Genomic DNA, 26,468 nt, shown 5'->3' on the forward strand with positions numbered 1-26,468 from the left:
ATTTAGCCAAAATGTTTTTATTTTGGCACAACCACCATGCATTAGAACAGGAATTTTCATTAGAGTTTTAGATTTGTGCTCTCTCTCTCTCTCTCTCTCTCTCTCTCTCTCTCTCTCTCTCTCTCTCTCTCTCTCTCTCTCTTTCTTCCCCCCCTCTCTGTCCCCCTCTCCCTCTCTGTTATTGCAGTCTGTGGGTACAGGGCATTGCAACCTTGATGTCTGGGAATCTCAGATTCTCCCCTTCACTGATTTCACTCCCCCTGCCACAGGAAACAAAGCCCAAATGTGGACTAAAATATCCCTGAAAGGAGTAAGGACTATCCACAGAATAATGGACACAGTTTAGCCGCGTTTCTTTGGCCTCCACTTGTAGACACTGTCATTAGACATTGTCCTCTGTGCATTCAAATGCCATCCCAGACTATCAGCCCACATCAACGAAAAGCACCTCCTTTTAAGCTCAGATATTTCTTAGAGCATCAGCACACCACAAAGACAGTCGAGTGGGAATCGGCTGCTAGCCTGGTATTAATAATACAATACAGTGCACTTAGGGCATGGCAGATTCCTTCTTCTATATCCCAAATTTGTAGAAATGAACATTAAATGAAAAGGAAAAAAAATGTGCCTACTGAGCATGCACACTGATGTGTAATGTACTGTTCCACACAATTACTGATAACTTCATAATTTTGCCAATAACCAATCACAGATTCTTGTCTTATTATCTGCTGCGCCAAACTGTACACTTGCTATTTGTAAGGACTTCGCACTCATAGGATGATGAAAACTAAATAGTTACAAAGATGGTGTGTTAAAAAAACAAAACCAAATTAGAAGACTCAAGTTTCAATGCTATTCCCCATCCCCATCCCCCATTTGAAAGGTCGTCTGACCTTCAAACACTGAAAAATACCAACACATTAAATTCTCAAAATTTCATGGATTGATTAAAACTAGTTTTGGAATTACCCCAAGCTGATTTTATTCAGTTGCCTATCTTTTAGTTGTTTCAATACTCCAATTCAAAGACTGAGAAAGCAATTGTAAGCAAAGGATGTGAAATTCTAAATTCTGCCAACATCTCATCCTACTCCCTAGGAAGATAAAATGACCATTGAATGCGTGCATGTGTGTGTTTTCAGTGTGTGTATATGCACACAGAGATATGTATAAACACACTCACAGAAGAGGAGAAAGGCAGACCCTGAGAGACAGAGAGAGAAATGGGGAAGGAAGGAGATAGAAAGATAGAGAAAGAAAGATGGAGACACATACTCAGAGAGACAGACAGATTTTTAGACAGATTTGATAATTATAATATTTTGTTATCACACAGAGTGAGGAGCAAGAGGAAAGCTGAACAATGTTGTGGCTTCTTTTGAATCAAGTATTCACAGGGTGGCATCATTACTTGAAGCAGAAGACTGAACTTGATGTCAGAAAACTCTGGGTTCAAATCTTCACCTCTCTTAGCCCTCATTTCCTCATCTATAAAATAGGGATAATACTAGTGCCTAGTTCAGAGGTGTTGTGGGGATCAAATCTGTCATGCTTTTGGTAAACTCTAAGGGGCTATTTAAAAGTAAGCAATGTTTAAGTATAGTGAAGGTGCAAAATGAATATTCTTTTTGTTTGCATTCTACCATAATGTGGGTCAATCAACATTGATTGGTTGGCATTGTGAAAATATCAGTGAAGAAAAAACCCTTGACCACACACCCAACATTCATTTTTAAAATTAATTTCTTTTAAACAAAGATCTCCCTTCTCTCCTTGCTACTCCACTGAGAAAGTATAAAAAACAAGACCCATGTTATAAACATGTATGTAGCCAAACAAAAAGAAAATCCCTACACTGGTCGTGTGAAAAAAAAATCCTAAGTATGTATTGAGTCCATCATCTCTCTATCAGGAGGTAGACAGCATGTTTCATCATGAGTCATCTGGAGTTTTGGTTGGTCATTATACTTATTCGGGTTCCTAAGTCTTTCAGAGTTGATTATCTTTACAACATTGTTATTACTGTATAAATTGTTTTCCTGGTTTTGCTTACTTCATGTATCAGCTCATACAACTCTTCTCAGAAAATATCCCCTTTATCATTTTTTATAGCAAAATAGTATTCCATCATATTCATATAACATCATTTAATCAGTCTTTCCCCCAATTGATGGGCATTCCCTTAGTTTCTAATTCTTTACCACCACAAAAAGAGCTGCTAAAAAGATTTTTGCCTATATAGGTCTCTTTCCTTTCTTTGATTTCTTTGTAGGATAGTCCTGGTAGTTTTATCACAGGGTCAAAGGGTATGAACAGTTTAATAGCTTTTTGGGGATAGTTCCAAATTGATTTCCAGAATGGCTAGACTAATTCAGAGTTCCACCAACAGTGCATTAATATATCTTATTTTCCTATAGCCTTTCTCATATTTGAAATATTCCCTTTTTTAGTCAACTTTGCTAATATGATAGATGTGAGGTAGAATTTCAAAGTGGTTCAATTTGTCTTTAATTACTAGTAATCTGGAGTCTTTTTTCATATGGTAATTGATAGGTTGGATCTGTTCTTCTGAAAACTGCTTATTCATATCCTTTGACCATCTGCTAACTGGGGAATAGCTCTTATTTTTTATGAATTTGAATCACCTCCTTACATATCTTTGAAATGAGAATTATCAGAAAAACTTGCTGTAAAGAGTTTTCTCATTTACCTACTTTTCTTCTAATTTTAGCTGCATTGGTTTTGTTTGTGCAAACATCTTTTTTTCCTTTAATCAAAACTGTGCATTTTACCTTCTTTGATACTCTTTATCTTTTGCTTGGTCATCAACTATTTCACTATCTATAGATCTGATAATTTCTCCCTTGTGTCTCTAATTTGTTTATGATATCAGCCTTTATCTAAGTCCTATATCCATTTGGAACATATCTTGGTACACTGTGAGAGATGCTGATCTATACCTAGGTTTTGTGAGACTACCTTCTAGTTTTAGTAAGTTCTTGTTTCAATAGTTAGAATCTTTGGGCTCATCAAACACTAGACTCTTGTGCTCAATTGCTTCTGTATAGTCTATACCTAATCTTTTTCTACATATAAACCTTTGTATTTCTTAACCAACACCATTTTTTTGAAATATAATTACTGCTTCGTAGTATAGAATTAAATCTGGTACTACTAGGCTCCATCGTTACACTAATTTCCTTAAGATTCTTGACTTTTGTTCCCCAAGATGAATTTTTTCTCTAGTGCTATGGAGTAATTTTTTGTAGCTTGATTGGTATGGCAACAAGTAAATAAATTAATTTAGACAGTATTGTTATTTTTATTATATCGGTTTGGCTTACTCATGAGAAATGGATATTTCCCCATTAGATCTGTTAGAATGTTTTGAGGTTGTGTTCATATAGTTTGTGTGTGTGTGTGTTGGCAGTTCTGTAGGTATTTTAAATGGAATTTCTCTTTTTGTCTTTTCCTGTTGGATTTGTTGGTACTATAGACAAATGCTGATGATTTATGTAGGTTTATTTTATATTCTGAAGCTTTGATGAAATTAATTCTTTTGATTAGGCTTTTTTTTTAGTTTATTCTTCTAAGCTTCTCTAAGTAAACCATTATGTCATCTACAAAAAGTGACCATTTTGTTTAGACTTTGCCCATGCTCAATGCCTCAATTTCTTCTTCTTGTCTTATTGTTATAACTAGAAGTTTTAGGACCATATTGAATAGCAATGGTGATGATAGAGAGCCTCACTTTATCTTCATACTGGAAAGGCCTCTAGTTTATCCACATGACAGATAATGCTGAGTCTTAAACTGCAGACAGGTACTATTTATCATATTAAGGAATGATCCATTTATTCTCATGCTTTTTAGTATTTTTAACAGAAATAGATACTATATCTTGTCAACAGGTTTTTATGTATCTATTGATACAAGGATTATTGTTGTTATTAATATCATCAATTACGTTTTTCATTTTCCTAATGCCAAAACAGATCTGTATTCCTGGCATAAATACAACTTGGTCAGAGTGTATAATCTTTGTGTTGTTGTAGTGTCCTTGTTAATATTGTATTTAAAAATTTGCAACTATATTTATTAGAGATATTAGTCTATAGTTTTCTTTTTCCGTTTTGATTCTCCCTGGTTTAAATATCAACACAATACTTGCATCAAAGATGAATTTCGTAGGACAATCCCAATCTTTTCCTATTTTTCCAAACATTTTATGTAACAGTAGAATTAATCTTTATGTGATTGATAAAATTCCCTTATGAATCCATCCAGTCCTGTTTTTCCCCCCTTTGGGAGTTAATATATGGCCTGGTCAATTTTTTTTTTCTAAAGTTAGGTTATTTCAGTTTTCTTTAGTTGTGTTAATTTGGGTAATTTATATTTTTAGAAATACTCATCCATTTCATTTATATTACCAGTTTTATTGGTACATAATTGGAAAAATAGTTCCTAATAATTTCTTTTATTCCATCTTCACTGGCTGTGAATCTTTTTCTTTTTTGATACTGGTAATGTTTTTCTTCTTTCTTTTTTGAATCAAGCTAGCTAATGGTTTACCTACTTTATTGTTTTCTAAGACAAAACAAAACAAAAACCAGATCCTGGCTTTATTTATTAATTGAATGGTGGTGTTTTGTTTTTGTTTTTTTTTTGCTTTCAACTACTTCTTTGATTTTCATCATTTCTATTTTTGGGTTTAGTTGGTTTTATAGGGGCTTGTCTGTTTTTCTTTTAGTTTTATGGCCAATTAATTTATCTGCTCTTTTTCTCTTTTACTGATGGAAGTGCTTAGAGGTACAAATTTTCCTCAAGGATTATATTGCCTGCATCCAAAAAGTTTAGTATGGTTTCTCGTTGTTTTCATTATCTTTGATTAATTTATTTTTGTTTTCTATGATTTCTTAAATAGCATTTTATTTTTTCTCCCAATTGCAAGTCAAGACAATTTTTAATATTCATTTTTGCAAGATTTTGCATTCTAAATTTTTCTCCCTCCCTCTTTCCTTCTTCATAAAATGATAGGCAATTTGATATAGGTTATACATGTAAATACATGGTATATCACATAAACCTCATTTCCATATTAATCACAGTTGTAAATGAAACAAATCAAAAGGAAAAAAAAAAACCCAAAATAATAAAGCAAGTGAAAAAAAGTATGCTTTGTTCTGCATTTGAAGTCCATCTGTTCTATCTGAATGTGGATAGTATTTTCCTTTGTGAGTCCTTTGTACTAGTCTTGGATCACTGTGTTGCTGGGAAGAACTGAGTCATTCATAGTTGATCATCATATAGTATTGCTAATGCTGTGTTTTCCTTATTTTCCTCACTTCACTTTGCATCAATTCATACACGTCTTTCCAGGTTTTTCTGAAATCTACCTGTTTATTATTTCTTATTGCACAATAGTGTTCAATTACATTCATTTGCCACAGCTTGTTCAGCCATTTCCCTACTGATGGGCATCTTCTCAATTTCCAGTATTTTGCCCCGCTGCTATAAATATTTTTGCACATATATGTCCTTTCCCCTTTTTAATGGTCTCTTTAGGATACAGACCTAGTAGTAGTATTGCTGTATCAAAGAGTATGCAAAGTTTGGTTGCCCTTTGGGCATAGCTCCAAAATGCTCTCCAGAATGGTTAGATCAGTTCACAACTCCAGCAACAGTGCTTTAGGGTCCCAATTTCCCCACATCCTCTCCAACATTTATCATTTTCTTTTATTGTCACATTAGTCAATCTGATAGGTGTGATACTTCAGAGTTGTTTTACATTGTATTTCTCTAATCAAAAGTAATTTAGAGCACTTCTTTATATACCTGTAGATAACTTTGATTTCTTCATCTAAAAACTGCCTGTTTGTATCCCTTGACCATTTATCAGTTGAGGAATGGCTTATATTCTTATAAATTTGACTCAGTTTTCTATGTATTTGAGAAACGAGGCCTTTATCAGAGACACTTGCTGTAAAGATTGTTTTCCAGCTTTCTGTTTTCCTTCTAATATTGGTTGCACTGGTTTTGCTTGTGCAAAAGCTCTTTAATTTAATTAAAATTATCTATTTTACATTTCACAATGTTCTCTCTCTTGTTTGGTCATTGTCTATGGTACCTCTTTAGCAAGATGTAGTTTCCGTCCTTATCTCTTTTAACTAGGTCTATTTTTGTTTATACTTGCCTAAGATCAGGATTGTTACCCCTGTTTTTTTTTTTTAACTTTAGCTGAAGCACAACCGATTCTGTTCCAGTCCCTTACCTTCACTCTGTGTGTGTCTCTCTGCTTCAAGTGTGTTTCGTGTAAATGAGATGTTGTAGGTTTCTGGTTTTTTGTTTTTTTTTTTGCTATCCACTTCCATTTTATGGGAAAATTCATTCTATTCACATTCAATTATAATTACTATGTATTTCCCTCCATCCTATTTTCCCCTCTGTTTCCTTTCATCCTTTCCCTCCTCACCCATGTTTTACTTCTGTTTACCACTTCCCCTAATCTGATTTCTCTTCGGTCAACCCACACCCCCACCATTACATAATCTCTTCCCTTCCTACTTTCTGGTCAGGTAAGAGATTTTTATATTCAACTGATTGTGCATATTATTTCCACTTTGAGCCAATACTGATGAGAGTATGGTTCAAGTGATACCTATTGCCCACCCTTCCATCTTTGCCTCCATGGTAATAGGTTTTTCTCACCTCTTCAAGTGAAATAATTTACCCTATTCTATCTCTCCCTTCATTCTGCACCCTGTGTGCTCCTTTCTCATCCCTCAATTTTTGTCATTCCCTCAAATTCACCTTATATACCTGAACCCTCTATGTATATTTCTTCTAGCTGTATTATTGGTGGTACAATTTTTAAGAATTATAAGTATTCCATGTGGGAATGTAGAAAGTTCAGCTCCACTGAATCCCTATGTTTTCTTTTCCCTTTTTTCAGCTTTGCTTGGGTCTTGATACTGGAGATCAAATTTTTGGTTCAATTCTGGTCTTCTCCTTGTAAAAGCTTGAAATCCTTTTATTTTATTGAATGACCACTTCCCCCTGTATTAAGTATTATGCTTAATTTTGCTTGGTAGGCAATTCTTTGTTGTAGTACTGCTCCTTTGACTTCTGGAATACCAAGTTCCATGACTTCTGATCCTTTAATGTTGCAGCTGCTAACTCCTATGCAATCCTAACTGTGGCTCCCCAATTTTTTAATTGTTTCTTTCTGGCCACCTGCAGTATTTTTTCTTGACTTGAAAGTTTTGTAATTGGGATATAATGTTCCTTGGCATTGTAATTTTGGGATCTATTTCCTGTGTTGATTGGATTCTTTCAATGCCTGTTTTGCCCTCTGATTCCAGGATATTTTTTCTCCTGTTTGTCTTCTCTCTCCTTCTACCATTTCCCTCCTCACCAGTGTTTTGCTTCTGTTTACCACCTCCCCTGGTCTGCCCTCTCTTCTGTTAGACCCATCCCCCTTTTTTCCTAATTTCCTCCCTTTTTACTTTCCTATCGGGTAAGATAGATATCTATATTCAACTAATTGTGCATGTTATTCCCACTTTGAGCTCATTTGCCACTCTGAGGCAGTTTTCCTTGATAATTTGTTGAAAGATGTTGTCCAGGTCCTCCTTTTGATTATAGTTTTCATGTAGTCCAATGATTCTGACACTGTCTTTCCTGGATCTATTTTTTCAGGTCAGTTGTTTTTCCAATGAGGTATTTTACATTTTTTTCTATTTTTTCATTCTTTTGAATATGTCTTATTGATTCTAGATGTCTCATAATCATTAGCTTCCATTTGCCCTATTGTAACTTTTAAGGAGTTGTTTTTCTCAGTTAGCTTTTGTACTTTCTTTGCCATTTGACCAACTGTACTTTTTTAAAAGGTGCTTTCTTCAAAGGGTTTTTTATATCCTTTTCCACTTGGCCAATTCTGTCTTTTAAGTAGTTGTTTTCTTTTTCCAAAACTGTTCACCCTTTTTTTCAAAATTCTCTTGCATCACTGTCATTTCTATTCCCAATTCTTCTTCTACATCTCTTATATGATTTTTAAGCTCCTTTTTGAGCTCTTCCATGAGTTCTTTCTAGGCTTGAGACCACTTTCTGTTTTTCTTTGGGGTTTGTCCATAGGTCTTTTGGCACTGTTGTCCTTTTCTGAGTTTGTGTCTTGATCTTCTGTTACCATAATAGCTTTCTATAATAAAATCCTTTTTTTCTTGTTGTTTTTTGCTCATTGTTTTTAGCCTTTTTATTTTCTTTTAAATTTGAACTCTTCTCCTGGGGTAGAAGGGGCACTGTCTCAGTATTCTTACACCAGGGGCTGCAGGTCCTAGCTGTTTACCTGGTGCTGCACTGATACTGTCCTGAGGCCCATGGGAATCCTTGTGTCTGGAGCTGTGCTAAGGAGGGGGAGGGATGTGGCTGGAGGCCATAGGGTTCTGAGCAGGGGTCCTAGAACTGGTATCTGGCACGTGCTGGGGCTGATGGGGGTATGTCTGTATTTCCATGGGGTTTTCCACTGAAGCATGTCTCCACATGTCTGGCTGCTAGCAGTTGCTTGTTTGACAAGGGCTATGCTAAAGTTTGTGGTGGTTCTCAGAGATGGAATCTTCCCATTTCCCTGATTATGCTGAGGCATGTGGGGGGTCCTGGTTTTGGCATTCGCCTGTTCAACTGCACGGGTACTCAGGATCTCTTGCTGATTTGCTAAGATGGGGCTTTCTACTGGCTTGCTTGGATGCTTCCTGTATTGGACTGCATTCCCCTTTTACCTGAGTGAGACAGACCTTTCTTGCCCCATCTTTCAAGTTTTTTGGGCTAAAAGACTGTTTTACCCCATCTTTGTGCTGGTTATGCTGTTTCAGGATTTGTTTTGGGATGCTGTTTTATGGTTATTTGGGGGTGAATATGGGAGAGTTACAGTGATTTACCACTTACTCCACCATCTTGACTCCTGGAAACCTATGACATTTTTTGACCCACATTTTGTTTAGAATTAGATTGTTCTCCAGTTAATTTTTAATTGTTTCCTCAATGGCTCTTTATTGCATATAATTTTTAATGCATAAAAGACACATTTAATATTCTTGCTTTTTTGTATTTGTTCATGAAGTTTTTATGTCCTGATATATGGTTGAATTTTGTATATATTCATGCACTATATGTTCCTTTATTTCTAGTCAATAATCTCCATGGGTCAATCATATTTAATTTTTTTAAAATATTATTCAGGTCCTTTACTCTTTTAATTTGTTTATTTAGGTTAGATTTATCTAGATCTGAGAAGGGTAAATTAAGGTCCTTTGCTATTACAGTTTTGCTGTGATTTCATTCAAGTATGTAGATACCATGCTATTTGGTACATGTGTGTTTAGTGTTGATATTAATTGTCTTTGGTACCTCTCAGGAAATATAGTTTCCTGTTTATCTCTTTTAATCAGATCTTTTTTTTTCCCTGTTGCTTTGTCTGAGATCATGATTACTTCTCATTTTTATTTTTATTTCATGAGAAGCATCAGCAATTTTGCCCTCTCCTCTAATTTTAAGTTCGTGGGCATAATTAAATCTAAAGGTCCAATTTAATGCCTTTGGGTTTTTCTCCCCAATCGTCATTCTTCTTGACTTCTCCGTAGCCTCTGACACTGTCACTCACCTTGTTCTCCTTGATGTCCTCTTTTCTCTAGGATTCCATGACACTGCTCTCTCTATTCTGGTTCTCTTTGTACTTGTCTGACCATTGTTTTTCAGTCTCCTTTGCTGGATCTTCATTCAGGTCATGCCCAACAAACGTAGCTGTCCCCAGGGACTCTGTTCTGGGCTCTCTTCTCTTTTTCTATACTCTTTCACTTAGTTACCTCATCAATCCTCCTGGACTCAATTATGCTAATGATCCTCGGATTTACATATCTCCTCTTAACCTCTCTCAACCTTTCTCCTGGTCTCAGGAGAGACCTCTTCTACTCTCTCATCTCAAAATGCGGATTAGAAATCTCAAACTAGGTAACTCAACATATCCAAAACAGAACTCATTATCTTGACTCTTAAACCCCCTTTCCTTCCAAACTCCCCTATGACTGTGGAGGGTACCAGTGAGATGCCTAGAAAACTCACTTGGCTCCTCACTACCTCTCACTTGCCATATTCAATCTGCTGCCAAGATATGTTGATTATACCTTTGTAACATCTCTCACATATATTCCCTTTTCTCCTCAGACACTGCCACTGAAGATAACCGAGAAAGGGAGGCAATCTGACAGATGGAATGGGATCACTTGTGCATCACTTGTGGGTTAGCCTTGGCCAGGAGAAGGGTCATAAGATAGAGGAAAAGACAGAATGACTAAAAGTTATGATCAAATAAGAGAATTTCTGGGGGTTCATGAATATGGAAGTGAAATGATGCAGCCCCTATTGCCATTACTGGCTTCCTTCTGCTTCCTACTGGCTCTTACAAAGGAGGAGGAAGGAGGCAATTTCAGTGACTAGGCTGCTCTCCACCCCAGAGCCCCCCTATGGTGGTTTTTCCAGATACTTTCTGTTGGACTATCTTGCCTCCTCTGGAGGCACCTCTGCTTGGAAGAGCTCAATTCCTATTGGGGTCAAGTGGGCTGTCCATCCTCATTCTTGCCAACCAAAAGAGATATTCCCTCTTCTTTCCTAGGTTCCTTTTGACTGGCCATCTTGTTTTCTGTGGTTCAGCACTATGGTACATGGCTTTGGGGCTCTTTTACATAATGAGAAAAAAGGCAAAAGAACCTTTCAGTTTTAAAAGGATTCACTCGTGGTCCTCAGTCCTTAAGCTCTACCATGAGAAAGTGGCAAAGAACAAGGTCCAGTTGGAAAAATGCTCTTTTTTTTTTTTTTTGGCCTTTTGGAGGGAAGTTGGGGTTAAGTAACTTGCCCAAGGTTACATGGCTAGTTTTTTTTGTGTATGGGTGTTAAGTGTCTGAAGCCAGAACCGAACTCAGGTCCTCCTGACTCTGGGGGCTGTTGCTTTACTCACTGTGCCACCTAGCCGCCCCAGGAAAAATGCTCATAGAGCCAAGAAGATATTGTTGAAAAGATTGTCTTCTATTTTAGGGGAAGGATCTGAGTAAAAGCAACTTTAGGCAAAGTTTGTGTTTTTTAAAGCTAAGTTAATTTTTCTTTCTTTAGTTGTGTGACCCCGGGCAAGTCACTTAACCCTGTTTGCCTCAGTTTCCTCATCTATAAAATGACCTGGAGAAGGAAGTGGCAAACCACTCCAGTATCTTTGCCAAGAAAACCCCAAATGGGATCACAAAGAGTTGGACATGACTGAACAACAACATGTGCATATCGCTAATGAGAATAACTAATAATTGACACAGATGTCAATGTAGCCTGACTTTTCTGTCCTTTCTTTAGGGAAACTTCCATGCACATATCATTTAGAGCTTTCTCTTTCTGGTGGTCTCACCCTTTGATGCTGAATAAACACAAGTGAGGGAAAAGCCATAAAGCCATCAAGTATTTCTGAATGACGACAGGAAAAATGTAAAACCAAACCAAACCAAACCCCAAAACACAAACCAAAAAACAAAAACAAATCTTAATGATCCAGTGGCTCTCCCCCCATTTTAAGTACAGATGCTTATAATTCTAAGTCATTCATTTTGGTTGTTACTAGACTCTAAAACCTAAATTGCTTTCAGCTGCAAAGCAAAATGCATCTTATTAGCCTTTCCACTAAAGCCAATTTATGCAAATCCTGCATGATTAGCTAAATAATTAAAGTGACCCTCAACATACATGTATAGAAATAATTTGGTATTGAGATATGGGAGGGAAATTAGGGCTGGAAACATATCATCCTCACCACTTAGTCTCCCATCTTTACAATGGCTGCAGTCATACAATGAATGCTTCTTCACAGTTATTTTCGTTTAAGTCCCCAAAGCTGGGTTATTAAAGTCCAAGCTTAAAGCCTTGTCATATTTGAATCCCCACCCCCATCCATGCTCCCTGTGCTGTTGCTTTATCCACAGACATTTGGGCAAGTTTAAGATGCTGTTGCCTGCTTAAACACTTATTTAAATCAACAAAAGAAAAATCACGAGCTGTGGTATTGTTTTTTTCTCCCATGAATCTCCTTTCAGGCAGACATTCTATATGATATCTTCTATAGTTTTATCTTTAGATGTTGGTCGAGGTGAGACCAATACATGGTCGGTATTATCTGGCTTTCTAGAGTGATTAACTAGTCATTGCACAGAGAGGCTCAAAACTCCAATACAGGCAGGGAATTAAAATGAGGTGTCCACTGATTGACAGAAACATGCCTGGACTACAGCCTCCCTGCAGCTACTCTGAGAAGCAGCTTGAAAAACACACACACACACACACACACACACCCCAACACCACTCAATGTTCCTCAATAGCATTGCTGAATAAAGAAGGAATTGAAAGAAAAAAGATAAAGCTGTAAAAGGTTAACAGGCAAGTGAAAAAACAGATAAAGAAAATATCTTTGTTGCCAGCAGATAATTTTTTGTTGTTATTCAGTTATTTTTGAGTCGTGTCTGACTCTTCAAACCCCATTTGGGGTTTTCTTGAAAAAGACACTGAAGTGGGTTTGCCGTTTCCTGCTCCAGATCACTTTATAAATGAGGAAATTGAGGCAAACAGGGTAAAGTTAATTGCCAAGGGTCACATGGCTAGTGTGTGTCTGAGGCTGGATTTGAACTCAGGAATTTTCCTGACTCCAGGTCCAGCACTCTACCCCCTGAGCCACCTAGCTACCCAAGGGAGAAAATAGTACTAGAGGAATGTTAGTCACAGTAGAGGCATAAGCTTGCCCCAACAAATTTATGTGAATAATATAATAATATAACAAAAAAAACCCAAAAGGCAAACACAAATATATTTTATAAATATACACACATACATATTTTTTAATGAGTGAATAAGATTGCAGAGAAAATGCTTTTCTGGAATGTCTTTCCATTGTTGATGATGGCAGCTCTAGGCCTCCTTTAAACATTCTTTTCAGTGAATACTTTTGGCTGCCATATTGGTGATGCTTTTGGCACTAGGCTTCTTGAAGTCTGACACAGATGACTTGGAAGATGTTATGCCTGCTTTGATTGGTTGTTCTCATGTTACTCCCAGCCTTGATGGTGAAGAAAAAAAAATTCAGCAGCCCTGAGCTGAAATCCAAGGTTGTCTGAGGATGTTTTGTGAATGTATGTGTTGTAGGAACAACAAAAATCAAGTCCATTTGTTCTGTTTTACTGAATTGGCTAAGAAATTTGCCAAGTGAGGAGCCCCATCATGACAACATATGTTCAATAACTGAAAGGCATATGAGCATCCTCCTGTATCACATTGCTCTAAGAAGCCCGAGGCCACTGGTCAGAAATTCTGCCCTGACTTGGCTTGACCAACTGAAATCTGAACTCCAAGCTTCTATGCTCTAAAATACTGAGGGGAAGATGAGCTGCCTGAGGTTGCTTTCCCCCACCCCCTGCTGTCTGGAAAAAATCACACCTGGAGAAATTTCAGGATTTTCTCGGTTTGGCTATGGTTCTTTTACCAAAGAGGGCCCAGCAATTCTGACCAGCATTTACAAAATCTTTCATCTCAGGATCATTCATAAATCATCATCGTGCTCCCGAGAGGGAGGAATTTCCTTGCTCACTGTACAAAAGAGAGAGCTCGGGCTCCCAACTCTGTAAACCAAATGGGTCACAGTATTGACCAATCATCCACACGATCAATAGTGACCAAAGCAGAACTGGCAGGCTTGTTCACCATGGTAACCATTAAAGCAATTTCGATAGTGGTCCATGCTCTTGAAATGCCTGTACAGTCATGCCCTAAGGCACAGGATGAGTAATGGGCCCAGAAAGTAACTTTACAGGTTAATCAATGTGATTACCATAGAAAACCTTTCTCAAACTCTGATTAATAAGTCTGCACACCTAAGAAGTGACCCTGAAATTCAGGGTTTTACACAGTCAGAGCTCATATAATAAATGTATTCCCAATAGCTAGTTTCATAGGTGGGAGAAGATATGTAAAGCATGTCATCCGTTGTGTCTGTGTGTTTACAAGGTTATTGCATTTGATCACAACAGAAGGTAGAGTAGTTCATTTATGCTGGTATGATATGAGTTAAATATTATTAAATTAAATGAGTTAAATATTTTTAAAGGATTAAAGCTTAAAACTGCACAAAGACTTTTAGGACACTCCATATAGGGAAATACATACATACTCACATATATACATATACACATATAGAGAGATACATATGACATACATACATACATACCTATGTACATATATGTATACATATACATACACAGAATATATACTCTCTCTATACACACACTATACACTATGTATAGATGTACGCTATGTATACACTGTAGATATCTATATCTCTATATATCTCAAGAGATAACCAATAAAGAGTCCTTCTGCTTCACCATTACCTTACTCATTGTCAAGAGATAAAGACAAAGGCCCTAACACCTTGGGTGATTAGCCCCAAGGCAGCACCAGCTGGTTCCAGTACATTCCTGGCGCTGACGAATGTCCAATCATGGTTTGTCCGAGAGCACAAAGACCTTAGCAGAACCAAGACTATCCTGATTCCAAATCTCATCTTCCTTTTCCTCTGAGATCTCACTAATTTCACTTCCTGGTTTTCTTCTTCTCTATTCAGCTCTAGTCTTCTCTGGGTGTCTTATTACGGCTCACTCAAATGCTCATCTCTAGCTATATTAATCTCCTACTGATGTCAAACCTCCACAGTCCCCTCTGTTTTCTCCAGGATGGTGACAGCAGGTCCTAACCTTGGCTCTTTGGTCAACATCATCCCCACTTAACAAACACAAATGGTCTCGTGTTCTGCCTCATCCAAATTGTTTCTAGTGGTGCCATCTGTTGGTAACCAGCATTGGATCACATTTTACCTAGGCTCTGACCAGGGCTATGTTGGTAAATGTTTCACAACTGGTTCTCTGAAAGGAGGATACCATTTTACATTTACCCAGTATTATTAACATATTCTCCATCAATTTCTTAAGTCTATACAATCAACAAAACAATACGTTAAATCCTTATTTGTATCACTGGCCAATTTCCTGAGGTGTAAGTCTGAGGATTTACCTAAAAACTTAATGACTAGCCCTAAACTGGTACCAGCTGGTTCCAGCACATCCCTGGCTCTGACAAAAATCAACCCATTTTCTGGGGAAGCAAGGGAGGAGGTAGAAAGGAGTAAGGTGACAAAATTAGACTATGGAGAACCTAAAACAGAGGTTGATGAGTAAACCAAGGTCCCGACTAGACTTAGAGAACAGCACTGGGGTTCAGAAGCTGAGCCAGGGCACCATTTTGTAGGACATACAGAGAACTAACTTGACTGCTTTTTTTTTTTCTTTTGCTTTTTGGAGGGCAATTGGGGTTAAGTGACTTGCCCAAGGTCACATGGCTAGTGTTAAGTGTCTGAGGCCAGATTTGAACTCAGGTCCTTCTGACTCCAGGACTGGTGCTCTATTCACTGCACCACCTAGCTGCCCCTAATTTGATTTCTTAATGGTGTCCATGGCCAGTTGGATGGCACTGAAAACATGGCACTTCCAGAATATCTTTAGAAGGAAAAAAAAACCTACAGAAAAGAATTGGAAACATTCCATTCATGGGGGTAAAAAACTGCTTACACTTTTCTTGCAAACACAGGTTCTGAAGCAATTTGTGCCGTCTTACCTGCATCCCCTTCGGCAACCGTGTGTTCTTTAGTGCTTGCTATTTGATAGACTTTTGCCATAACTATTGTTTTTTCCAAAGGCCCGCATACTTTCTCCGACTTCTGGTTGTAATCTTACATTTTGGACAGTAAAAACAGAAGACACTGTGGACAAAATGGAAATTTTATATATTACTTATTAACATATTTCCTTCTGCTTTTATTATTACAAATCACAGGAGAACATCGTGATGACTGTTGTTGCTGTTGAATTGTTTCAGTTGTGTCCGACTCGTGGTGACCCCACATGGTGCTTTCCTGGCAAAGATACTGGAGTGATTTGCCATTTCCTTCTCCTGTGCATTAAGGCAAACAGAAGTTAAGTGACCTGCCCAAGGTCACACAGCTAGTAAATATCTAAGGCTGGATATGAGCTCAGGTTTCCTTAATTCCTGACCCAGAGCTCTATTCATTGTTCCACCAAGCTGCCTCAATGTACATCTATACCAATGTATAATGTGTACCTATCAAGAGACCTACAGAAAGGTTCTTGGCATGGCAGCACCACCTGTGGAAGTTTTATGAGACATGGGTGAGAGTCACCGAGGATGGAAAGATGTGGCTGGTTTCTGTAGTGTACCATGGGGTTAGGAGCTGACACTGATGAGTTCATAGACACAGCTTGGATTCCATCTCTTGGAATTCTGGGTTTCTTTTAAGATTGCAGCTCCAGGGTCATTTCTTATATACAGCCTTTCTAGATCTTTTCTGGCAGCCAGATGGTACAGTGGAGAAAGTGATGGTCTTGGAGTCAGGAAGACAGGAGTTTAAATACGACCACAGACACCTACTAGCTGTGTGACCCTGGGCAAGTCTCTTAACCCTGTTTGTCTCAGTTTCCTCATCTGTAAAATACGGATAATAATAGTACCTCTATCCCAGGGATGCAAGGACAAAATGTGATCATATTTGTAAAGTGCTATGCAAAATGAAAATGCCATTATTATCCCCCAGCTGCTAGTGCCCTCACTCACAAAATTACCTTGTATCCATTTTCTGAACTAATCACGTACACACATACACACTCACATACATACACACTCACACTCTCACACATACACAGACACTCTCTCTCACACACACACTAACGCACACTGCTCCCTGTTAAAACATCAGATCCTTGAGAGCAGGAATTCACATTCTTGTCCCTGAATGCTCAGCATTTTCCCGCATTGGCTGGTCACATAGCAGTCACTTTAAACAAGCTTGTTGGTTGAATGATTGAAATGCTGCAGTAAATCGTTCCCTTTTCAAAAGTTGGGCAATGAGGATGGGATCTCGACTGCCCAGGACACCTGCCATCAAGGGTAAGTTACATTCTCTCTCTGAGTCTCTTGCTAAGGTATGTACTCTATTTACCTGAGGAAAAAACTCAGGTATTATATGCTGATGGTGCAGCTAGGTGGTGCAGGGATAGAGTGCTGGGTCTAGAATCAGGCAGACTCATCTCCCTGATTTCAAATCCGAACTCAGATACTAGTTGTGTGACCCTGGGCAAGTCATTTAACCCTGTTGCCTCAGTTTCCTCATCTGTAAGATGAGCTGGAGAAGGAAATGGCAAACCACTCCAGTATCTTTGCCAGGAAAACTCCAAATGGGGTCACAAAGAGTTGGACGTGACTAAAACAACTGAAAAAGATATATACTGATCACTGAGTTTCAATATTAGCTCAATGCTTATGAACACAAGGAGACAGATAAAGTAAAGCCATGGGGATATGATACATACATATGTTGTACTATCATACCTTGCCCTTAAAATATAGGTTGATATTTTACATGCCAAAGTCCAGCTCTGTTTCTACAACTTTCACAAAACCTCTCTGATACCCCTAGGAGGAGAATGACTCTCCTCTCTTTCAATGTCTTCATCAAGTCATCTCCTGAATGTTTTCTGACTCACGTTGAGTAATTTATATAGAGTTTAAGCTCCTTGGGGGTATCATTCATCATGGTAGGCCCAGAACCCATCACAATGCCCCACAATGTAGTATATGCTTAATAAACATTTGCTGTTTGTCCTTCATTCTCAAAAAGGACCATGACACCAGGAAGGAGATGTTGTGACTTATGAGTGAACTGGATTTAAGTGAGGGAGGGCTATGCAAGGTCACCAGCCTCACTTTCTCCTCCAGAGCCAGCTAGGTCCAGTGGCCAGATATGGATCAGGATGACTGAAGATGGCCCCCTAATAAACATTCACTGAATTATTGAATGTTTAACACCTCTCTCTCCAGAATGACCAACTGTTGCAAAAGCAATATCTCAATACAATCTGGAAACACTTCATCTTAATACAGTAAATGCTTCTTGAGCACCTTCTGTGCACAAAGGAGCCGTGAGTTAAGCATGAGAAAAGCATCACGTGTAGCTAAGACAGCAGCAGGGGACACGGCACAAACACAGTAAGTATACCAGCAAAATAACTGAGGATAGATGTAACAGATTTTTGCACATGACATGTCAGATATGCTCTGTAAGGTGGTGGTGAGAGGGGGCAGTAAGCAGCCTTCATGGAAAGGATGGCATTTGAGTATGCTCTAAAAGCTAGCTAGGAATTCACCAGGCAAGAGGGGAAAGGAGAACATTTCAGGCACAGGGAGTAATGTGAGTGAAAGAGAGAACACTGGCCAAGACTGAGGAGTAGAGAGCTGTTTGATGTCGCAGAAGCAGTGATAAATGACTCCATTCTCCAGAACACTGTTCAAATCTTCCTGCTTCTTTTTGTCCTGATCAGAAAACCCCCTGTCCAGGCAATATATATCTCCTGTCTGGAACAGCAAAGCCTTCCTTTGGAGAATGTCCAAATCTCTGTTTTGCTCCATAAAGTTCTATACAATGTTCCCAACATCAATATCCATTAATTTTGACCCTCCATTGCCTTCCAGATCTAATACAAATTCCTAATGACTTCAAACTCTCCTCCACCAGATGTGATGTTACACATCTGATTCCCTTCTTTTCCTAAAACCCATCCCACACCTTGCTACAGCTGGATTTCTTCTGGACCAGAAGAATCTCCCTTTTAATTTCCAAATCTCTAGCTTGGGAATATCAACTAGCCAGCCAACCTCAACTCAATAAACTTCCTTACATTCAGAAGCTTTCCCTAGTTAAATCCACCCATCCTCTAACCCAAGGCACAAGTCTTAACCCACTGATAACTGAACTCCTAGGGCCGTTATAGGATCAAGTGAAATAATGTGCATAAATATGTTTTCACTATCCAAAAGCAAGGCATTATTAATTATTATCTCTAAGTTAGCAATGTCTTCCTGCTGTCTCCTTTTGCACAAGATACCTTTAGTGGGATCTGCATTTCTACATTATTTTTATTTTCTCCCTACTCAAATCTAACTTTTTTTGGACATAATAGAAGATGTGAGAGTGAAATTCCCATGGCAGAGTCCTGGCACTATCTTTATTTATTTTAAAGAGAAAGAAAGGAACAAAAACACTTTATGGACTGGTGCTACCTTGCTATCTTATATTGTTGTTGAATTAGCTGACTTAGATCAGTTTTTCTCTCTGCAAAAAGATTGTAAGTTCTGGGAGGGCAGAGAGGATGCTGAGGCAAAGCCTGCTTTCATATTTCCCACAGTGTCTAAGTAACCTGGACTGAAGATGATCCATTGGTGGATGGATCCACTGAAGCTGGCCGGGGCAATGGACAGATCCACTGTGACTTCAGGTAGGTTACAGCATATTACTGATGTTGACATAGCGTTTTAAATTTTGTGATGTACTTTAAAAAAGGAAGCTCATTTGAGCCTCGCAACAACCCTTGGGAGGTAGGGATTATCTCCATTTTACAGATGAGAAAACTAAAGCTTCGAGTGATAAAATGTCCTACCTGAGGTTATACGGTCAATCAGTGTCAGAGGTGGGATTCCCACCCAGGTCTTCCTGATTCCAGGCCCAGTCTTCTATCTACTGTGCTGCCACAATGCCTTTGACAACAGAGGGAGGACACAGAGAGTTGCATGGGACCTTAAAATAGCTCCAGAAAGGGCCGTAGCACATTGGTTAGAATCTCTAGCGAAATCTTGTGGGGAGAATCACCCAGGATAAAATACTGTGTCACATGATATGCATTCACAAAAGAGGGATGCACACAGATGAGATCATGGTCCCATCCAAAAAGAAACATTCCTCACGACATATGGCTTAAGAAGAGGATCATTACTGGTGCTCAGTGAAGATTTGTTGACTGACCTCATTCATTCTTCTCCTCATCTAACATCTGCTGAGGAACTCTTTAGACACAAAGACTAGAGACACTATGGTTTAGCTAAAAAACCAAAACAAATCAAACCACTGGGCTAGAAGATGTACATTCTAAGATTGAGTTTTAGCCCTCCCTCTCTCCCAACTTCTTTTCCTTCCTTCCTTCCTTCCTTCCTTCCTTCCTTCCTTCCTTCCTTCCTTCCTTCCTTCCTTCCTTCCTTCCTTCTTTCCTTTCTTCCTTCCTTCCTTCCCTCCACCACTCTAATATTCATTCTCTCCTCTCTCCTCTTCTCTCTCCTCTCCTCTCCTTTCCTCTCCTCTCACCTTCCCTTCCTCCCCCCAATATCTCCCTAATGTACTAGTGGAAGTACACCAGTCACTTATAGACCCAATCCCACCACTGATTAGCATGGGAACTTTGACCTACTCTGTTTCCAACCTCGGCTACTTTGTTCTCCTTATGCAGACCTCTACTGCCATGGGCTCACTGTGTTGGTGTTGGACTCAGTGGGGATACCTGATAAGTCTAGCTCACTGTAGTTCAGAACTCCAGAGATCAAGCAAGCCCCCAACCCCAGGGGTGACAGACATGTGCCATCACGCTCGTCTCTGCTGCTAACTTTCTATGAGACTGTGGGAAAGACACTTCATAATCTTGGGTTTCAGTTTCCTCAAATATCAAATGAAGGGATTTGACATCTCTTAAGTTTCTCCCAACTCTAACATTCTAGGATTCTTTATAAACAACCAAAGACCTTTAGGATAACTCATGATAAACAATGACATGAGGAATTTTGGCAACAGGTGGTTCTCAGTTTTCTTTCGAGGTAAATGCATGCCTTTTTTGTTTACAATGGGTCATTTTTTAAAAAAGAAATGCCCATCAGGATACTTCCAAGTGTTAAGAGACCCAGAAGAATATATAAAAAAGCCAAAGATGGGACTCATCCTTCACCGATGCACATTTTGTGAATTAGCAAATGAATGTATAAAATCAGGGCCTCAGCACTGTAAAGTGTACTTTGTTCATTTACTTTGACAAGGGTAGTTCAGCTTTAATTATTTATGAAACTTGATAGTATACACTAGAGAATGCCCTGTAGTGTATTTGGTGAAAGTAATGAATTCCTTCTATGCCCAGCCCTCCCTTTACTTCTCAGCAATTAAATCTTTGAGAAGTAGAGCAAGGCTGTTGGGGTTTTAGGATGGAGGGCGAATGACAAGGTACATGGAATAAGAGCCATAAGGATTAACCAGCTTCCAGTGCCAGGGCACATGCAGTCTTCACCATTTATTATTCCTGCTCAGGCTGAAATGTTTCTTGCCTTGCTTCATTTGAAGGTGGGTTATAAATTATTTACACATATAGGTCCTATGCAAATGGGTCTGAGGTATTCTAAGGAAGTAGAACAATAAGTAGCAATGTTAAAATGTTTGTGGGCCTTTTATAGCAGACAAAATAGCATACTGAACAACAGGCATAGTCTTCATTTTTTCCAAGCCAATGTCAAAGTGCCTAAGAGTCTCTTTAGACAATAACAAAGCATTAAATCCTTAGAGTACAGAGTTTGGGTTATGAAGAAGGGATTATGAGGACTATGTTCTTCCATGAGTTATTTGACTTTCTCTCTTCTCCCTTCATTTCCTCCTTTTTCTTTCTTTTTTTTTCTTTCCTTCCTCCCTCCCTCCCTTCCCTCTTCCTTCCTTCCTAAATAGCTTTCATTTCCAGTTTACAGAATTCTTTCCCCCTTAGTGTTATCTTCCAAAAAGTGTTACAAGTCATCTTTGAAAATATTAGGTCTACTTTGGTGTATGCATCCAAATCAAGATTTTGTCCGTAGGCCAATTCCTTTATTGATTCTGCAAGGTTCCTTACCATGAAGGCCTCCTAAAACCCCCTCAAAACAACAAAACAAAACAAAAAAACAACTCCCTTGGGAGAGGGAACCAGCTTGAATACTGTTGCTACTGTCTAGTCCATTGTCCATTTGCATTCACATCACTCTACATATGCTCAAGTTGCCACTGTGGAAGTTTATAAGGAAAACCTTTGTAGAGATCACGAGGGAAAGCCTAGCCCTGGACAAAGTTCCTACACCAGTAATTTCCCATAAAGGAGTACTTCTCCAAGACTCCAAAGTCTGTGAATCCTTTGTTTTGTAAACATGTTTACAAGTAGGACCAGGTTGTTCCAAATGGAAATGACTGTAGTATTCCATACTGGGATTGTGCTTTTTTTTTTTTTTTGCCACTGGATTTATGCTCCATAATGATTATCTACTAGACACAGAAATAGCATTTCTGTAACTCGAAATTGTTACCGGAGGCCTTTAGCAGAATCTTGCTTTAAAAATATAATGATTTTTCATCTTTATTCTCCCCCCTTCAAAAGGTTCCACCGCTCCTGATGTTTAACGCTATGCAAAGACGTGTTTCTGCCAATGAATATCGCCTTATGGTTATACTTCTGCAAATAACCTGCTGTGAGCTGATAAAAGGATTAATGCAGCCAAAATTCTTAATCTGTGAAATTACAAATTAAATTCTCATATTAAAAATGCCACCCTGAGGTATTTTTTGTGGCTTTAATTCCCCTCTGGTGTTCTGCATACATTGTGCTTGTTAATGATGGGGACAAGGCTGTCTCTACTGGCAGCCTGCTGCCGAGTGATAATGTGCAGGCATTTACTCCGCCGATAGAACTGGATTTAACCACTGGCTGATAAACTAAGTGGCAAGTGGGTAATAAGTCCATATTAACAGGGAAGCACCACTACAGAATTCAGAACTCGGAGACTATCAAAATCCTGGCTTAAGCTCAATCGTCGAGTCAGATGGGATTGAGATGTCACCAACGCCGAGCGCTTTGGAGTTATCTGTTACACTAAATGAAAAACAAACCGTATGTTTGATGTCTGATGAGCCATAAACTAATGAAGCTCTTTGTATCATTTTTTTTTCCAGCAGAGAGAGATTCATCATCATTTCATTATCTAACCACAGGGATTTCATCTGTAATTTAAGAAAAAAAATGGGTAAAGCTGTCGTGATGGTCAGCTATATGACTTTTTTGGGGAAAGAAATAAAGCAAGAGAAGGAGTAACTTATCATCCACTGGTCAGGAAGGTCTGGATTCAAATTCCACCTCTGACACTTGTTAGCTGTATGATCCAAGGCAAATCACTTCATTTTCCTGTTCCATAGGCAACTTTCTAAGACCAAAAATGCAAGGAGGTGCGGGCCTGTATTGGCAGAATTCTCATCTGAGAATTCTCTATACCAATTAAATTCTACATCTAGTAGTCCCTTTCTCTAAGGAATATTTCTAGGGGTAGGAATTTGTGGGTTGCTCAGGGGAGAGGAAGTAGCCAAATTAGTCATGTGTATGGACATATATGGGAAAAAAAAAGCATTCATAATTAAATATGTAGCATCATTGTGTAGTATTATTCCCCATGGGACTCATTTCCCAGGGTTTTGTCACCAAGTGATGGGGTTATACTGTGGTCAGTTAGAAACTCAACAGAGCAATAAGCAAAGAAAATTCCAAAATCTCGGGGAGTAAAGAAAGTAGATTCTATCTCCCAGTGTACAAAATGTCCCACATACAGAAAAATAAACACCAAATATGTTATTAAATATGCATGTACCCAGATAGCTTTAGAAAATAACCTCAATTTTTAAACATTAAAACCTACAAGAACAAATAGCCAGAGCTTGTCATTTGGGTGGAACATATCTCTACAGATCAGAAATATTCTTACTGCAATCCAATTTTACAAGATTTCACAAGACGGAGGCTTTACACTTTGGAAAAGAGATAAGGACCTCCCTGCCATAAATCCTTCCCAAATATTTAAAATGTAATTGAAAAAGGCTGTGTAAATAAGAACTTTCTTTTTTTGTAAAAGCAAAATGCAAACCCACCAGGAGAATGTTTTGTTTTAAAAGGCTAGGAGAAAGGCTGCCTCTGAGAAAACCAAAAGCATGTCTGGCTAAAGTGAATTACGAATCATCATTCTTACATTTTTTGCTTAGTAAATTAACCAGTTGTCAGTTCTGTGCTTCTCATCCAGTCTGTTTTAAGGTTATTGTTCTAACAAAGATAGTATCTGAGAATCAAATAGAAATGAATCTTTTTTGAAAAGAAAATTCTGTGTACTAGAGCCAATTGCAAAGTACTGTATGTGGAAAGCACTAAATATGTAAATTGCATTTTTCTTTTGCATTTTGACTTACTACTCAGATAATTCTTTTGGATGCACATATAATCAAATACAAAGATATCTCGCTATACACTGCAGAGTGGAGATAGCAAAAAAGGAATCCATTTTATTCCTGTGTCAAGCAAACTCTGCACTTTGAATGGCAGCATTCCAGTAAACACATGCATATCTACGTATATGTGCATGTCCAGTCCCGTGTGTGTGTGTGTGTGTGTGTGTGTGTGTGTGTGTGTGTGTGTACACTCACGCACATGCATGCTGATTTCACTGCTTTCATAGGACTCAGAGGCTGGGTCATACTCACTATCAGTTAGCTCCCATAGCCGGGGGGGCAGATCACTGAAATACTCATGGTTCAGGGCTGCTGGGGCAGACAATCTGTTCTTTGGGAAACACTGGAGTAGTTTGGAGGCCAGATCCTCTGCATGGTTCACATAGCTGAGCCTGAAATGCAAACAGTAAGGGGTAAGTCAAAGCAAGGAAAGCAACTGAATTGCTTTAAGAGGTGCTCAACTCCCTTCTTTTTTTCCCAAGCTTCTCCATATTTTCATTCAACAACAGGGGTTTAAAAGAAAACCTGCTGAAAATCAGCATCAATAGAATTGCCTCCCCCCCACCTTTTCTAAGGATATTTCCACTGATCAAAATGGGCCCTTAACTGGAGAAATCTGAGGGCCATCCACTTAACAGTGGTTCTACTGTGTGCAAACTAGAGAGATATTTAGGAAAGAAATCCCAAGACCCAGCAGTAGACCAGTCCAGGAACTACTTGTTGAGTGGGTGGAAATGATAACTATTTTTAAACTAATAGGACCCACCCTTAGAAGCCACATATGCTATATCACATCTGCACATCTTTCCATGAAAACCAATCCAAAATGAATATGATTAGAATAAAAGCTCTCTAGCTACTCAATTTTTCCTAGAAATCTAAATTTCTCTTGATTGAACACAAGATAATTTGCCTAAGTAGACCATCAGATATCAACTACTACAATATTAACACAAGGGGATTCCTTACACCATATGAGGCTGTAGAATGTGATTCTTTAAACTTCTGTATGAGAGAAAAGAGCTATCTAAAGCAGATCATGGAGCCCAGCCATAATGTATTCTAGTCTTTGCTTTTCCAGGCTTCCATTTCACCTCATCTAATTATTCAGAGCTATCCAATCAACACCCAGACTTTACTTTTTTTAATGTTTTAGCTCATTTATTTCCTGGTTTCCACAGGAGAATACCACAGAGAAAATGATTCAAGGAGACAGTGGCAGAAAGAATTTGGTGAGTCTACACAGTTTGATGTAGAAACAATATCACAATACATAGATTTCTCCTTACGTATTTCTTTATGGTTTATATCTGACAAATTTAGCTTACATTGGATTGTTGGCCTTTACTACTAGTCTGTTAAGAGATGTCAGGTGGTTGCAGAAGTGTTTCTCTAAGTTTTTAATCTATTTTTCATGTGTTCTGAGAAAAATCTATAAACATTCTTTTTTGATGAAGAAATATTAATATTTCTATAGCTGCTATGAGAGAGACTTTTGTCTTGTTAATATTGTGTTTTCTTTGGCTACTTTGTTAATCTGTGATCCATTTTACAATCCTAAAAGTATGTATGAACTGGTATTGCATAGGTATTGATTACTCTAAATATACATTTCCTATTGAACTTTGACTTAAGGATGCCAGTAAGTCTCCTAACATACAGTCACTGCTTTCTCTCTGACAGCTTTATGTTCAGTCCTGAATGGAGAAGAAAAAGGTATTTTAATTAGAGGGAAGGGAATATGCATTTATTAAGTGCCTTTCATGTGCTAAGCCCTTTACAAATATTACCTCATTTAATCCTCATAACAGCCCTGTGAGGTAAGTGCTATTATGATCCCCATTTTACAGCTGAGGAAACTGAGGCAGATAGAGGTTAAGTGAATTTCCCAGAGACATACACCTAGTAAGTGTGTGAAGCCAAATTTGAACTCAGGTCTTCCTAACTCCAGGTCCAGTGCTCTATCCATAATTCGTTTCATGTCAAAATTTAAAAAGGGCTAGAATTCCATGCACTGTAGCCTTGTTTCTAAGATATAATAATTTGTTCCTCTATAGCTACTAGGACAACTGTGATGTTGATCAGTAGATCAGTCATGTCCAATTCTTTGTGACCCAAGGCATCACGGCGATTTCTGAGCAAAGATACTAGAGTGGTTTGCCATTTCCTTCTCCAGTGGAT

General features: G+C 38.4%; 1 protein-coding gene across 5 annotated transcripts in view; it reads right to left on the bottom strand.

Annotated features, from left to right (window-relative positions):
- Nucleotides 1-26,468, bottom strand: part of CDK14 (cyclin dependent kinase 14) — a 678,842-nt gene that overhangs the window by 97,462 nt on the left and 554,912 nt on the right. For 4 of the 5 annotated variants that reach the window (XM_069086180.1, XM_069086183.1, XM_069086182.1 and 1 more), the window contains 2 exons: nucleotides 24,540-24,679; nucleotides 15,743-15,887 (listed from right to left, as the gene is read on the bottom strand). In XM_069086180.1, the coding sequence (XP_068942281.1) occupies nucleotides 15,772-15,887; nucleotides 24,540-24,679 (256 nt within the window). In that variant the 3' untranslated portion in view covers nucleotides 15,743-15,771. Of the gene's footprint in view, nucleotides 1-12,876; nucleotides 13,137-15,742; nucleotides 15,888-24,539; nucleotides 24,680-26,468 lie in introns of those variants that run through there. The other variant, XM_069086181.1, reaches the window with a different exon arrangement.

Source organism: Petaurus breviceps, unplaced genomic scaffold, assembly GCF_028583685.1.
Source record: "Petaurus breviceps papuanus isolate PSGF00001 unplaced genomic scaffold, PetGlider_PUasm1.0 178, whole genome shotgun sequence".
In the NCBI taxonomy this organism is placed as follows: Eukaryota; Metazoa; Chordata; class Mammalia; order Diprotodontia; family Petauridae; genus Petaurus; species Petaurus breviceps.